The 12841-nt window shown below is 38.5% G+C and overlaps 1 protein-coding gene across 1 annotated transcript in view; it reads left to right on the top strand.

Moving 5' to 3' along the window:
* Positions 1-593: 593 nt before the first annotated feature.
* LOC105824364 (chromosome unknown open reading frame, human C10orf76) overlaps positions 594-12841 on the top strand; it is a 166949-nt gene continuing 154701 nt past the window's right edge. The window contains exons 1-8 of the mRNA XM_012661785.1: positions 594-682; positions 1359-1433; positions 1548-1634; positions 7199-7255; positions 8370-8413; positions 9576-9636; positions 11484-11530; positions 12045-12120. Of these exons, the coding sequence (XP_012517239.1) occupies positions 596-682; positions 1359-1433; positions 1548-1634; positions 7199-7255; positions 8370-8413; positions 9576-9636; positions 11484-11530; positions 12045-12120 (534 nt within the window). The 5' untranslated portion in view covers positions 594-595. The remainder of the gene's footprint in view (positions 683-1358; positions 1434-1547; positions 1635-7198; positions 7256-8369; positions 8414-9575; positions 9637-11483; positions 11531-12044; positions 12121-12841) is intronic.

Below are 12841 nucleotides of genomic sequence, written 5' to 3'. Positions count from 1 at the left end.
TTTTCTTCTTCCCTATATTTTAGTATTTAAAGGTTTCATCTTTTGATTAGTTTGGGTGTGTTAGCTGATTTTCAGTGCAAGTGATAAATTCCAATTACATTGCCAAGTAGAGTTGACCAGGATGGACACAAGCTAGCTTTGTTAGATAGTGCATATGGCCAGTGATAGCCAGTAGTGATACTGTCTCTTTGTCTTTTGTTCAGTGCACCTGCATCAAGTGATATTTATTCTTTATCAAATAATGAAACTTACATACAGTTATTTAAGTATTAGATTTCTCTTTTTTTATTTACTTCATTCTAATCTAAACGTTTATATGGGGATGACAAGCTGCAAACATTCATTTGGTAGAAGTGTGAATTCTTTATTGTTCTGTGCAATTGTTCTAAAGCATTTTTCCCAAAATAGGTAGACTTTGAAGTTTTCCTTTTCATTGTCTAATCTTGCAAGGCCTAGGCCTAGGGGAATTATATGGTTGCTTCATTGTGTGTCACTCACATTACTGTGTGGAACATAACCCATAGTTGGATAAAGGTGGGGCATAGATGTTATTCGGTATGGTTTAATGCTTAATGGTTCTCTTTCTCAGAACTTGATGGAGAGTTTGGATTCATTGCTTTGTGCAGAAGGTTCTGAAAGTCTGAAGAGTTTATGTCTGAAACTTCTCCTTTGCTTAGTGACTGTAAGTGACCCATCAATGTTTTTATTAATATTAATTAATAGAGTATTAATAGCAGGGGCAAGCTAATTTGAATACTTGAGCCCAAAGTTGGAAAGAAAAAGAAAAAAATTCTGTGCTGGGGTGTTATATTACTCCCTGTGTCTGCATGTATAGCACGTTAGTTGCATGGGCTTTTGCTTCCTAGGAGTTGCTCTTTGGAGCAACTGCTGGCATTTTTAGTCAGCAGGCTATGTGATATTTATCACTTTAGAAGTACTACTCCAGGATAACTACTGCCTTCTGGATTGTCAGACTTGTCCTTCTCATGAGGTTTCATTTGGAAATAGCTCTTGTGATTCTGAATATTTTTATTTGTTCTGGCTTTGATTTAAAACTAGAGGCTGGCCTGTACTTTCTAGTGGGAGGAGGGTGGGGTGTTTTTCATTTACTTCAGGTGGTTCTCTTTCCTGCCACCTCTTAAAGACTTCTGAATTCATAAACCTTTTCCATTTGCTGATTTCCCCCTCATAGTGTCTATCTGTTTGGGCTCTGATGACTTTGGAGGTGGTTGTGAAAGGTCTAAGTATCTCGTAGAACGTTTTAACATTTCTGTTTCTCTTAGATGCTAGGGGAGGAGATTACATGAGATATCAGAGTGCGTCAATACAGACTTTAAAAAGCCTTTTATTGCATTCAGGTGACAGACAACATCAGCCAGAACACTATCTTGGAGTATGTAATGATCAATAGCATATTTGAAGCAATTCTACAGGTAGGTCAGTTCCCTTAGTACCTCTTTCTCTTTTGGGTAAACGACCTTAAATTTTCTCTGTGTTCTCAGGAACCATGATTTAGCACTTTCATGCATTTTTGGTGCTTGTTACAGATACTCTCCCATCCCCCAAGTCGTAGGGAGCATGGATATGATGCTGTTGTCCTCTTGGCTTTGTTGGTGAACTACAGAAAATATGAAGTAAGTGGGCCCCTTAATGGAGAGTTATTATCTTTCTATAATCTTCTTAAGTGTGGTCCCTCCTAAAGGAGTTTGCTTAACGTAAAAGACATGTTATTGGTAAATGGTATATAGATCAATTTTGATAAACCAAATTCTAAAAATCCTATATTAAATGCATGGGGCAAAGGATATAGTTAATTAAAGGAATCCTGTGTTGCAACTTTTAATAAAGTAAGTATCCCTTAATGTAGTGGTTCCCAAACCCAGTTTATTAGAACACTTATGAACTTTTTTAAAAAGAAGAAATTTCTGGGCTTTTCTCTGGACACACTGAATCAGAATCTCTTGGTGGGAGCAGGGGTACCTGGGAATATTTTTTAAGATCCCCTATTGAGTATAATGATTAGCCAGGATTGGGACCGACTGACCCAGTACGTCTGTTTTGAAAGATTGGATTTTTATACAGTCATGTGTCACTTAATGAAGGGGATACATTCAGAGAAATGCGTCAGGCGATTTTATCATGCGAACATCATAGAATGTACTTACACAAACCTAGATGGTATAGCCTTTTATACATGTAGGCTATATGGTATAGCCTGTGGCCCCTAGGTTACAAACCTGTATAAGCATGTTATTGTACATCATACTGTAGGCTTGTAACACAATGGTAAGTATTTGTGTATCTAAACATATCTAAATATAGAAAAGGTATAGTAAAAATACAATATAAAGGATAAAAAAATGGTACACTTGAATAGGGTACTTACCATAAATGGAGCTTACAGGACTGGAAGTTGCTCTGGGTGAATCAGTGAGTGAGTGGTTAGTGAATGTGAAGGCCTTGGACCTTACCGTACACTGAATTTAAAGTTAGGTTATACTAAATTTATGAAAAAATTTTTTTCTTTCTTTAAATTAACCTTAACTTACTGTAATCTTTTTACTTTTTAAACTTTCCAATTTATGAAAAACTTTTTGATTCTTTTGTAATAACACTTAGCTTAAAACATAAACACATTGTATAGCAGTACAAAAATATTTTCTTTCTTAATATTCTTATTCTATAAGCTTTTTTCCTGTTTTTAAAAATATTTATTTTTAAACTTAAAAAAAAAAACTATGATACAACAGACACATTATTAGCCTAGGCTTACACGGGGTCAGGATTATCAATATCACTGTTTTCTACCTCTGCATCTGATCCCAGTGGAAAATCTTCAGGAATAGTAACACCCATGGAGCTCTTGTCTCCTATGATAGCAATGCTTTCTTCTAGAGTACCTCCTGAAGGACCTGCCTGAGGCTGTTTTACAATTAACTTCTTTTTTAATAAATACTAATAGAAGGAGTATTCTCTAAAAGAACAATTAAAAAGTATATACAGTAAATACATAAATTAGTAACAGTTTATTATCTTATCAAGTATTATATACTATACATAATTATATGTGCTATACTTTTATACTACTGGTAGTTCAGGTTTGTTTACACTAGCATCATCATAAACACATAATGCTTTGTGCTGCATCACGATGGCTAGGATGTCACTAGAATAGTTTTTTAGCTCTGTTATAATCTAATGGGACCACTGTCATATATGCAGTCCATAGTTGACCAAAACATCATTATGTACCACATCACTGTTTATCAGATTTCCTTAATGCAGTCTACTTATGTAAGTACCACTATTGGCCTGGAAACTCTGATTTTAATGCAAAATTAAAGACAGGGCCTTATTCATGTCAATTCTGGAGTTCTCTTTGTCCCTGAATTAATCAGGGTACAGATTTATAGGTTTTTGAGATGAAGAGCAGAACCCAGAGATTTATATACTTGGGTTGGTGTGTGTATTTGATTCCCCTCAAATACACAGAAATCCACAGAAAAGGAAGAGGACCAGTCAGAGAGGACCAGTCAGGGAAGAACAGAGGCGTCACTGGGGATTTCTTTTAAGGAGTATGAAGCATTTGTCACTGGATCTTGGACACTAGGAACACTTTACTGAACCCAGAATTCAGGAGCTACATTGAGGCAATCTGACTTTCTTCACTTAATAAGTAGCAGTGCTATGAGAAATTGGCCAGCTGGAGAGAGGATTTTCTTTTCTGAGCTTCTAAATCTTCACTTAGTGATTTTTGATATGATTCACAGTTAGGCTTTATTCAGCCAGGTTGAAAGTGATGCGTAATACAAAATCTGGAGCTTGTTCTTATAAGGAGGGATATGGAAGAAAGACTGTGACAAAGGAGTACTTAAAGAGAGACTGGAATATGTGGAGCAATGTTAATGTGTTATAAATCCCAGGAGCTGATGCTTTCATTGTCTTGGAGGAACTGATGAATGGTGTGTAGAGCTACTAATAAATATGTAATTTATCACCAACACCTGTTTTACTGGTGATCTGAAAGGGCTGGCATGGTAGCCATTTTGATCTCTGTCATGTGGAGTAGCCTCTGGGGCCTTATTACAACATAAAGAAAAATAGCTGAGGAAAAATGCTGAGGATAGTTAAAGAGAATTGAGTTATATGTGACAGGAACGTGCCATCATCAGTAATGAATATTTTCAGAACATCTGCTGGATGCAGGCCACTCTGAGGCAATGGCTTGGCTTCTCTAAATATTAACTGAACCCTGGCTCATCCCAGTAGGGCTCTCTGAAATGTCAGCCTGAAATATTGGACATGGCCAAGGAACTGAAGAGAACATATTTCTGGAGTGAGGTATGCATCTCTAGTCTGTCAGAAGCCCCCAGAAGAATTAATGTAGTGGGTAAGGGCGAGCTGGTGGGCATAATTTATCTGGGCTTTGCAGTTTTTGATATAAGTCACTCACCAGAAACCATTAAGGAAGGCTGGTAATCATGGACCAGTAAGGTTTTTGACAGGAACATGAAGAATTCTGGATGAACATAACACAACCAAAGCTGGTGAAATTTTATGCAAACTAGTATGAGATGGTGTGGTTGTGGGAGAACAACATTCTAGCTACCACCAATAACCAACAGGGTAAATTGTAACCTTTTTAGAAAGGTGCCGAGGCACTAGAGAGGCTGGGTACCCAGCTAAGCACAGAGAGAGCAAATGAGGTATTAGACATAAGGAACAGAAGTGGTGGAAAAGATGTCATGTAATAAATGTGTAGTTCTTCCTCACTTCAAGTAATGCATTCCATTTTAGTCATTTCATCTAAAGAGATAGATGAGGCAAAAAAAAAAAAAAAAAACCAAAAACCCACACACAAAACAGTTTAGGGAAGAGCAATGAAAAGTGGTTAAGTATATCTTAGATCAAATAAAGGCAGGATCCTATTAAAGTGATACTCTGAAGGCTCACTGAGTTTGTAATTTGGTCTTGTGGGTAAAAAGTAGATTGCCTCCAGTTTTAAAAAGTGACAAGCACAACAGGTGTGTAGTGTTAAGAACAATCATTGTCTGGTAGAATAGAAATTTTCACAGTGTTAAGATCCTGGCCTTCTAGACTGGCCAAGTCTCCTGAGATGAAGTGACTCAGATCCCAAATATGTCCCTGAGCGTGATGCTTCCCAGAAATTACCAAATTGTTTATTACGTTTAGTTGCAAGTTGTTCCTTTTTCCCCTCTCTTTTTCCTAAAGAGCTTTCCTTTGAATGTAATAATAATGTTAAAGGAGAAAAAATATGGCTACCTGTACCAATTACTGAGTTCTTACCATATGCCAGATATTACGCTAAGGATTTTACATGTCTTACTTCATTAAGCCTTATAGCAACTCCAGGGGAGAAAATACAGGTTGAACATCTATAATCCAAAAATCTGAAATCCAGAATGCTCCAAAATCTGAAACTTTGTGAGTGCTGACATGACACTCAAAGAAAATGCTTATTGGAGCATTTTGGATTTTAGATTTTTGGGGATTGGGGATGCTCAGCTGGTAAGTATAGTGCAAATATTCCAAAATCTGAGAAAATTCAAAATCCGAAACACTTCCGGTCCCAAGCATTTCAGAAAAGAGATACTCAATCTCTAGCCTCATTTTACAGATGAGGAAATTTAAGTTTAGGTAAATTAATCTTCCTAATTTGTCACAGTTAGTAAGTAAAGGAACTAGAACTCAAACCTATGTGTTTCCCCAACTTGCCTTTTCCTCAGCTGCTGTTAAAGCATATGCTGGTCTTAGAAATCAGATGATCCTTATTATTTCCTAAAATAGTCTGTTCTTGGGAAGGTGAGTGACTAGAACTTTCTAAAATTATGCCAAGAAACAGCCTACTCTTTCTTGTGTTCCTCTCATCATGGTGGCATCTCTAGGTTAACTGACTGCTGATTATTTTCTTTGGCAAGGATCCATTTAAATTGGATCTTCTCTGAAGTCTGTAGCATCAGCAGAATTTGACTATTGGTTATAGGAAGAAGTATTGAGAGCCTTCCCTTTGTCAGATCAAGTAACAAATGGAGTGGATTTTACCTCCTTTAATTGTATTATATAGAACCTTATAAACATGTGGGCTGTTAAGGCAAAGCTGTCTCTTTCTCTACTCCCAACTGACATGCAAAAGATTCCCTTAGAAACTTGATTAAATAAGGTCTATATGGGGAATGAACCTTTCAGTTGGGTTTTCAAGTTTCTCAGTAATGAGTTTTCTTGGTAGCTGTAAAAACTGCCAGTCTGAGAACTATTGTTCCTTGCCTCTTTTGGATTAGAATTGGTGCCTAATCTATATGAAGTCTTTCCTCGCCTCCTGTAGGTGGGAGGAAAGGTCATTGGTTCTCATCCTGCTTGTAGGAGATGGTCCAGTTGCTTAATGAGCTTAAATATAGGTTCATTTCCATATGCTGCCCAACTGAGATTGGGTCTGGAAAAACTGAAGAAATCTTCCGATACTATAAGTGATGGGACAGTCATTAAATCCCAGTGTTCTGACCAGATTGTTGTTTGGGTAATATCATCCTTTTTTTCACTCCCCCCTGTGGTGTTATTTAGGTATTGGATCTCCATTAATGGCCTCTCTGGCTGTTAAACAGCTGCCACTTTCCACCCCCAAGGTGGCTTTGTTTTACGGGAGGGTGAATCAGTTCTTGCATATAGTTTGTGAAATGGTTAGGAGCCTTTGGGATGGGAATGTAAGTTAGCAATGTATAAATATGTGCCTTATGGCAAAGAAGCTTTTATGTCCCCCAAAAGACAACTATCTCTATGGACTTAGTAAATTATTGATGTGGTAGGACAAAGTGAGTTTTGTGGAGCATTCAATTACTTTTTAGAAACAAGTAAGAGGGCAAGATGGGAGAAGTGGTAGACATAGGTCTACACTAATTCAGCCTAGGGGAAAACACAGGTAGAACAGAACTGGTGCGTGTGTGTATGTGTGTGTGTTTTACATACGTACCCATGTGTGCACTTGGTGAATGCCCATACACGCTGCGAGATTTATTGGAAATGGGGAGAGTAAACAGGCAAAGATGGATTCGAACTGGTATCAGGAGCATTGTTGTGAAGAGAGGGCCTTATAGAAGCATTTTTATTAACACTTTTTAAGTAGCTAATGGGCTTTCTTAACTAGGTCACATTCAAACCTTGAGTCTCTTCTCTTGTTTAACAGTCTGTAAATCCTTATATTGTGAAGCTCTCTATTGTGGATGATGAGGCCACGCTCAATGTGAGTATCTGGATCCTGGTATATATTCTTATTTGCACTTATTTACATTCAGTGACCTTACTTTCCATGGAACAGAGAGCAGAGAACTATTCTGTCAATTTCATCTGGCTATGAAGAGGAAATTGGTATTTCTTTTTAGAGCATCACTGCCACTGTCTTCCTGTCTCCTGTCTTATTCTCATGGAAGGAAGGTTTTGAGAGGATATATGGTTGCCAATCACGATGAAATGCTTGGTTATATTTCATGTTATAGTGTGCTGATGTTGATTATCCTACAGAGTCAATAAATTACACATCCAAAAATAAGAAAGCTTAGATGACTAAATGGTGGGAGATTCCTTCTTATAGGACTAGCCAAATATTATTTATAGCCTAACTTGGTGAAGCTGAAACAAGGGGGTGATTTGTATCTGCTATATATATCCTTGGAAGTTTTGAAAGTAACATCTGATCTCTGAATACAGGGTGGAAGAAGATGACCAAGTGTCTGGCTTTATTACTTTTCTATCCTGCCCTCTTCATTTTTTCTAATTTCTCTTGTGTAAAAAATGCACACATGATTCATCCTTGTGGCCTTAATTGATCTTTGTGTTATGCTTCACAGGTCTTGGGGGAAAGTTGATAAGCCACTTTAACATTATTGGATACTTCTTCCCTTTATATTCTTGTTTTCTCGTGGTCTGAAAGAAAGTGACTTGTTTGTATGCACCTTCATTTAGCCTGGGACTCATTGTCACATTTAATGTGGCTGATTTGGAGAAATATGAAGGCTTTTTGTTTGAAGATTCTAACTCAGTCTTCTTTTTTGAAGTGAAAATGATCCTGTGAAATCAGTATCTGGGCTGGTCTGTTTCACCTTTGTTACTCTGTTTTAATTGTTCCTAGGAACATTAAGTAAGACAATTAGATAAGAAAAGTCTTTCCAAAGAAGTTCCTTTTGATGCCTTGACAATGCCTCTCAGAATTTCTGTCCTTGTTGCCAACTTTCAGGGAGAACTTCTTGGGCTTGCACCATGGGGGTATAATTAGTGTTCTCCCTGGCCTAGTTCTAGAATCACCACCAGCCCCCAAAGGCTACCCTCTTATTTCACCTGTGCTATTTTTTCCCTTCTAGGGAATGGGGCTTGTAATTGCTCAGGCTTTATCTGAGTACAACAGGTAAGTCCACCTTTCCATAATGGAAGGGTCTAATTTTCATTTGAATTGGTTGAGTAGGGAACAGGTTTGTTAGAGTTCTTGGGTGAAGTTCTCTTACCTATCTCCTAAAAGAGTAATTAGAGGTACAGTTCTTGGCAGATGTATTTGCTCTGCTTGGCTTGATGGCTTTAGCAGGGGTTGTTTTTAACACCAGGGGAAGTGTGGTCACCAAGTTAGTGTCTTTCTTTAGTTTAAGCAATTAGGCTCATTCTTTTTTAATCTTTGGTATTTTATTGCAGAACATTTTAACTAGTTTACCAGCCATAAACAGGGTCTTCCATTTAGACCAATGTATCATTGGAAACTAGGAGTATCCCCAGTTCTGGCAAGGACCAGGCAGGATCTTTCTTTTCTTTTCTTTTTTTTTGAGACAGAGTCTCACTCTGTTGCCCTGAGTAGAGTGCCATGGCATCAGCCTAGCTCACAGCAACGTCAAACTCCTGGGCTCAAGCGATCCTCCTGCCTCAGTCTCCCGAGTAGCTGGGACTACAGGCATGCGCCACAATGCCTAGCTAGTTTTTCTGTTTTTAATAGAGATGGGGGTCTCAATTTTGCTCAAGCTGGTCTCAAACTCCTGAGCTCAAGTGATTCTCCTGCCTCGGCCTCCCAGAGTGCTAGGGTTACAGGCAGGAGCCATCGTGCCTGGCCCAGGCAGGATCTTTCTTGATCCTCTCTAGACTTTTCTCATACACAATTGACTATCAGAACTTCAAATTTGTCGCATCTCAGTAGTTCAACTCACAAATTTTCCTCCTCCTCCTTCAAAAACAAGCAAGATTTTCACTGTTAACAACCTTCAAGTAGTTTCACTGTCACACTTTTCATTTAATAGTCTGTTTGGGAAATAACTAGATCAGCCATATGTTAGAGCAATTTCATACTTTTGCAGCTTGCTTTCTAAGTCTCTTCCAAAGTAGCCAGGCATTTTGCTACACACTACCTCCAGAGAAGGTAAGTGCCTCTTAACTTGCAGGGGAAACTGCAGTGGCTAGATTGTCATAATGCTTTAGTTTTCTGGAGTAAGAGAATTCTAAGAATGCCTAGCCCTCATTACCTAGAACTCTAGAGACAAAGACATACTTGACAAATAATACTGAAGTTGAATCTAGTTCTTTTTGTTCAGGCAGTATAAAGACAAGGAAGAAGAACACCAGAGTGGTTTTTTCTCTGCTTTGACAAGTATGGTAAGTCCTACTGGTTTTTTTCTCCTGCTCAGAAATATATGAGGTCTTCAGGGTTAGGCAAATATGGGCTCAGAAGTTCAGATGTTTGAGGTGATGGCATGATGAGGGGAGAGAGGCTGCTCAGAGCATATTTTATTGGAAACTGTAGCTCCTTTAGTGAGTTCTAAAACCAAATGAGATAGGGAAAAGGAGAACTTTGGTTTCTCTTGGGCTGATTTTTTTCTCAAAATTAATTAATTCATTAAAGGCTGTAGGAAAGGTACACATTAAGCCAGACTTTTGCTTCCTAAAGAGTTGGCTTTATTTGGGGACTGACCCTGTGGAACACAGAACAGTAAGGTATAAACTGATCTAAGAGCTCCCCTGAGTGTTCCTTTGCTGTCTGCTGTGGCTGTTTGATCCCTTGTAGCTGGTTCTGGGGTTGAGGGATTGTGCAGTGGATCTGAGTCATTCCTCTAAAGACTTAGAGTCTGGGTGGAGAGGTCCAAGATTTAGGAAAGTTATTGGTCATGTTTGTAAGACTCTAAGGCAGGGTTTCTCAACATTAGCAGCTTTGGCATTTTGAATCAGATACTCTGTGACTGATTTTTAAGAGATAAATCTAGGAGGTCCTAGAATCTAGGCAGATTCAGAAATTCTGTCTTCTTTGGCATTAGTATCCAAGTAATCAGCTCTAGGGCAAAGCAATTTTTGAGTTCGCAAGAAACAGTTGTCTCCTCTCCTCCCCTACAAAGAGGCAATTTTTCCCCCAATGCTTGTGCATTGTTCTCTTCTCCCTTCTCGGAGTTTACTCTCAGGGAAGAACCTGATAGATGAGAGACTCTTTAACTCTGAAGCATAAATGAATGAAGTCTCTCAGAGTCTAGAGAAGTATAAGTTTTACATTGGTATTTGATTAAATGAATTAGATGTAATTATATTGCTCCCAGGTATCTCTGCCTTTTGGCCAAGGAGAAAAAGTTGTATACCAAACAAATGAAGTTCCAGCTGCATAGTTTTGAGTATCAGTAAGGAGGTGGAAAAGGTGTTTTTAGGGAAGTGGGCATCTTCCTTAGTGCTTCTGATATCACACATATTAGAGACAGCCTACTCCATTTACTTGTTCACTTGCTCTGACTAGGACACAGACTGAAGGTTTTATGATCTGAAAGATGGAGAATGGGTCTCACATAGACAGTTTTGGTCTGAATCCCAAATATTCCTCTGAAAATAGCTCTACATTGGTTGAAGTCAGTCTGCTTTCTGTGACTTTCTTTTTTTTTTTTTTTTTTTTTTTGAGACAGAGTCTCACTGTGTTGCCCGGGCTAGAGTGAGTGCCGTGGCGTCAGCCTAGCTCACAGCAACCTCAAACTCCTGGGCTCAGGCGATCCTTCTGCCTCAGCCTCCCGAGTAGGTGGGACTACAGGCATGCGCCACCATGCCCAGCTAATTTTTTCTATATATTTTTAGTTGTCCAATTAATTTCTTTCTAATTTTAGTAGAGACAGGGTCTCGCTCTTGCTCAGGCTGGTTTTGAACTCCTGAGCTCAAACAATCCGCCCGCCTTGGCCTCCCAGAGAGCTAGGATTACAGACGTGAGCCACCGCGCCCAGCCCGTCCTTGGATTTTTTTAAGGCTTTTTAAAGCAAGATGATTTAGTAGGGTACTCATTATTTCATTTATTGCTTATGAGTTATAAGATTTTCAAAGTGGACTGGTTTTGGTGTGTGTGACTTATGATCCAGAGTTCTAAGTTCCCTGCTGCTGGAGGAAGCAGCTTGTTTTTTCACTGATAAAAGGCTTCATAGGCACAAAGCTCCCCTCACATCTTTTTGCTGTAAGTCTGCATTTCCCTTTTTCTTCCACAGGTGGGCAGCATGTTCATAGCAGATGCCCATGAGAAAATCTCAGTACAGTAAGTGCCTTGACATTCTTATGCAGTGACTTGGACTATTATAGGCTCTCCCACTAGATGTGAGAGTGTGAAATATTACCTCTCACTAATCTTTTACAGATTCAAACTTTTGGTGATTTATAAAATGTCTCTTGAGTTTTAAACAATAATGAACCCTTGGATGTTTCTGCTTTGGTCTTATATGTGTGGAGCCCCAGGAAGCTGAAAAGCTGTTCCTAGCTATCTCTGGAATGAAACTTATGAGGGATGGGTATCTGAGCCAGTTAAGTGCTTAACTGGGTTGGGTTGCAAAAGTGGAGGGAAGATAATGAATGAAATAGATAAGAATTGGTCTTAAGGAATTAATGTCCTGAGTCCTGGCTGTTGACTTTGGCATATGCCAAAAGGGAATTAAAGGGGAACATTAGAAACTCAAAGGAATTAATGATAAGCTGGGGTGAAATCTTATCTTGATGGTTATACTCTGAACTCCTCCACTGTGAGAGCCACTCCAATTTGTTCTCTTTTTCTCTAGAACCAATGAAGCCATTCTTCTGGCACTTTATGAAGCTGTTCATTTAAATCGCAACTTCATCACAGTATTAGCTCAGGTTGGTTTCATTAAAAACCCCAATCTTCTTTTTCCCCTGAATTTCGTATGGATTGATTCCATTGAAAACCCTATATGGCTGTACCTGTTTAAACCCTGTTTTACATTGGTAAGTGGTAGCAATGAGGAGTTGTAGCAGTTGCCTTTGCTTTGCTATCCCCAAATATGTATGTTTCCATCTGATGCTCAAGTGAGTCTAGCAACATGCAAAGTTAATGGTTTTTACCAGTTTACTGATTCTGTTAACCCAAATAAGTTGAGATTACTTCATTTCCCTCACTAGAAATCTCCTGATATTATCTGCCATATAGATTTTTATATCAGTCTTTCTGCTTCCTAAACTGCTATGGAATTACAACTGGAGATAAAACAGGCCAAGTCACTTATTATCTCACCAATTTCCAGAGAAGAAAAGTAAAAAATACCCTGTCCACATAATGGTCTACAAACATTGAAGCAGGAAGTCATAGAATACTGAGTGCTGGGTCACAGGCCTAAGGACTATAACCTCAGTAGTTGGCACAGAAGGGGACTAAAATAGACTGGAAACTCAAGTGCTGCTCATGAAAACTGTCTTAAAAATTTGATGAGGTATTTTTTTTTTTAAAGCCAGACTATTTAAAATATGTATGTAGGTTTCTTTTAAAGGAAAGTTTGCTTATGCTTTTTTCTCAAAGGGCAGATGTGTATGGAATCTACTGATAGAATTTTTTTGTTCTATT

The sequence above is a fragment of the Propithecus coquereli genome, unplaced genomic scaffold (assembly GCF_000956105.1).
Source record: "Propithecus coquereli isolate 6110/MARCELLA unplaced genomic scaffold, Pcoq_1.0 Scaffold73, whole genome shotgun sequence".
Lineage (NCBI taxonomy): Eukaryota > Metazoa > Chordata > Mammalia > Primates > Indriidae > Propithecus > Propithecus coquereli.
This window is presented reverse-complemented; position numbering and strand designations above follow the sequence as displayed.